This window comes from Equus quagga, chromosome 10 (assembly GCF_021613505.1).
Source record: "Equus quagga isolate Etosha38 chromosome 10, UCLA_HA_Equagga_1.0, whole genome shotgun sequence".
NCBI classification, from domain to species: Eukaryota; Metazoa; Chordata; class Mammalia; order Perissodactyla; family Equidae; genus Equus; species Equus quagga.
Window position 1 is genome coordinate 102,348,522 of NC_060276.1, and position 2,395 is coordinate 102,350,916.

At 45.6% G+C, this 2,395-nt stretch overlaps 1 protein-coding gene across 1 annotated transcript; it reads right to left on the bottom strand.

Annotated features, from left to right (window-relative positions):
* Positions 1-879: 879 nt before the first annotated feature.
* On the bottom strand, positions 880-1,917 carry LOC124246143 (melanoma-associated antigen B18-like). Its single transcript, XM_046674104.1, has one exon. The coding sequence runs from the start codon at positions 1,915-1,917 to the stop codon at positions 880-882; it is 1,038 nt and encodes a 345-aa protein (XP_046530060.1).
* Positions 1,918-2,395: the final 478 nt, after the last annotated feature.

Below are 2,395 nucleotides of genomic sequence, written 5' to 3' on the forward strand. Positions count from 1 at the left end.
TGCTTGATTACTCCTCCTTGACTATAAAATTCTAAGGGCTGGGGTGTTTTGTATCCTAGTTTCCCCACTTTTAACATGGCAACTTTAAAAGAGCAGATGCTCAATTAATAGTTGGAGAATGAATGAGCCAGTGAGCATGAATTCTAGTTTATAAACATTTTATTTTTACTACATTCTTTAACAAAGTTAATCCACCTATGTATCTTTTATTTTTACACCATAGCAGACTAAAATGGACAAAGGAAACCAAGAACTGAACATCTTTTACTTTTCCCCCTCTATTTTTTTGATCTCAACACTTTTACTGCTACATTTTTTCACATTTCCAAGAAAATAACTCTTACACGCCATGTTGTGCTGTTCTGGTTCAGTAAATATGAAAAGTTTCCCGATTTTTTTTACAAAATAATAAAACTTTTAATCTTAAATCTATTAAATGGCAATAAATATGTAACCAATATCATTCATAAATTTAGATTCTGAAATTATTTAAAACTTCTATTAAAGAAATAACATTTGAAATATAACAAAAGGAAAGAAAGAAAGAAAGAGAGAAAGAAAGATAAAACTCTAAGTTTACCACATAGAACAAGAGCACAAAGATGATATATACTGTGTTCCCACCAGACCCACCTGGGCCATCCACTTCTTAGAAAGTTGATTGCTCTTTTCTTCCACAAAGAAAACAAACTGCCTTGGACTTCAACATTTAAAGTATAACCTAAAAAAGAAAAGAAAGAAAGAAAGGTAAAGCTCCAAGTGACCAGTATAGAACAGGAACGCAAAGATAATATGTACTTCTCCAGCCCCACCCTGGCCTCCACTATTACAAATTGACACACCTTTTCAACCAAAAAAGTGATAAACCAGCCTCAGACTTCACTTAGTGTGGGAGAAGTTTCTGGCCATGGCCCTGGAACGTGCACTGGCCATGGCAGCAGCGGTACGAGCCCTGGCTGCAGCTCTGGCTCGGGCCCTCTCTTCCTCATCTTTCAAAGCCTCTTCATACCAGGATGGGAAGGCACTGGGGATGGTATCATGAAGCCTGGCTAAAAACTCCAGGACTTTCATCTTGCTGGTTTCAGCATGGGCTCTTGGACCCCACAGGACTTCATAGCGTGGAGGATCACTGTTGGGCACCTGCTGGTACTCCAGGTAGTTTAGCTGCACCAAATCTTCGGTGATGATCTTCCTGGGCTCCCCATAGATGAAGTGCTTCCTATCAGCATATACACCCATCATATTCAGCACTTTCCAGACCTCCTCCTCAGGGGCACAGTTGCCTTGCATGAAGATCACACTCAGCACAATCATCAGGAGGCTGGTCTTGGGCATGCCCTCCTCATTATTCATTGTTCCATCGAAAGTGAGCTCTAGTTTGTTGACAAGGGCATACCAGTGCCTGATGGGATCCACTTCCTTCAAATCAACACCAAAGGCCAGCTCCATGTACTCAGATGATCTCCTGAGGATCTCATTGAAATGAGGCTTGTATTTTTTGGTAACTAACTTCAGCATGTCTGCCTTCGTAATTGGCTCTTTCTTTTGATACTTCTGCAGCAGGAACTGCACCATCAAAACCACCTTGTCGTTTAAAGGATCTCCGCTCCTGCCCTTAGTGCCCTTGGAGGATGTGGCGTTTTTCTCATCTTGGCTGGAATCTTCATCTGGATAGGTGCATGAATCAGCTGCCATAGTGTTGGTGGTAGATGGGGCTCCCTGAGGCGCCAGAGGAGTGCTAGGTATCTCAGCAGCAGGCAAATTCTGAGGTTCACCTCCAAAGGGAGGACAGGCAGAGGAGGGGGACTCTCCTTCTGCTGCTGCAGTGGCCTGAGCACCCTCCAGCCCCTTGGTCTCAGCACGGGCCTGGCGGCGTTTCTCGCGGGCACGGAGCTTGCTCTTCTGCCCTCGAGGCATGATGACTCTGGTGAGGGACAGCTGGCAGGTGCTGAAGCAGTTAGGTTGATGAAGAGGTCACCCTAGAAGATAGAGGAAGAGATGGTGTGCACAGCCTCAGAAGGGAGCTTCTAGCTTGGCTCACAAGAAAAGCCATTTCCGCTGGTTGTCTTAAGGGTACTATTTGAGGGACCCCCATGAGAGGGGCGGGCAGGACTTTGTGGACCTCTTCTGTATTGCCAGGGCTTGTCACCTCAGTTCTAACTCAGGATAGTAAATTTGACTCCTGATGGGTCCTTTAACTACTCTCTGCTGCCTTGAGGCTGCCCCTTCAGACCAAGGCTTCCCACGCAAAACTTCCCTAGGCGGAAGTAGGGGGCGGGCGTTAGGCCTAACAGCCATATTTGAGTCCCTTAGACTTGACAGGGTGGGGCGGGGCATGCCAGAGTAGGGCGGGGCTCTGTGCAGCCACTTCAGTTCTTGGAGGAGCCTGTTCTTT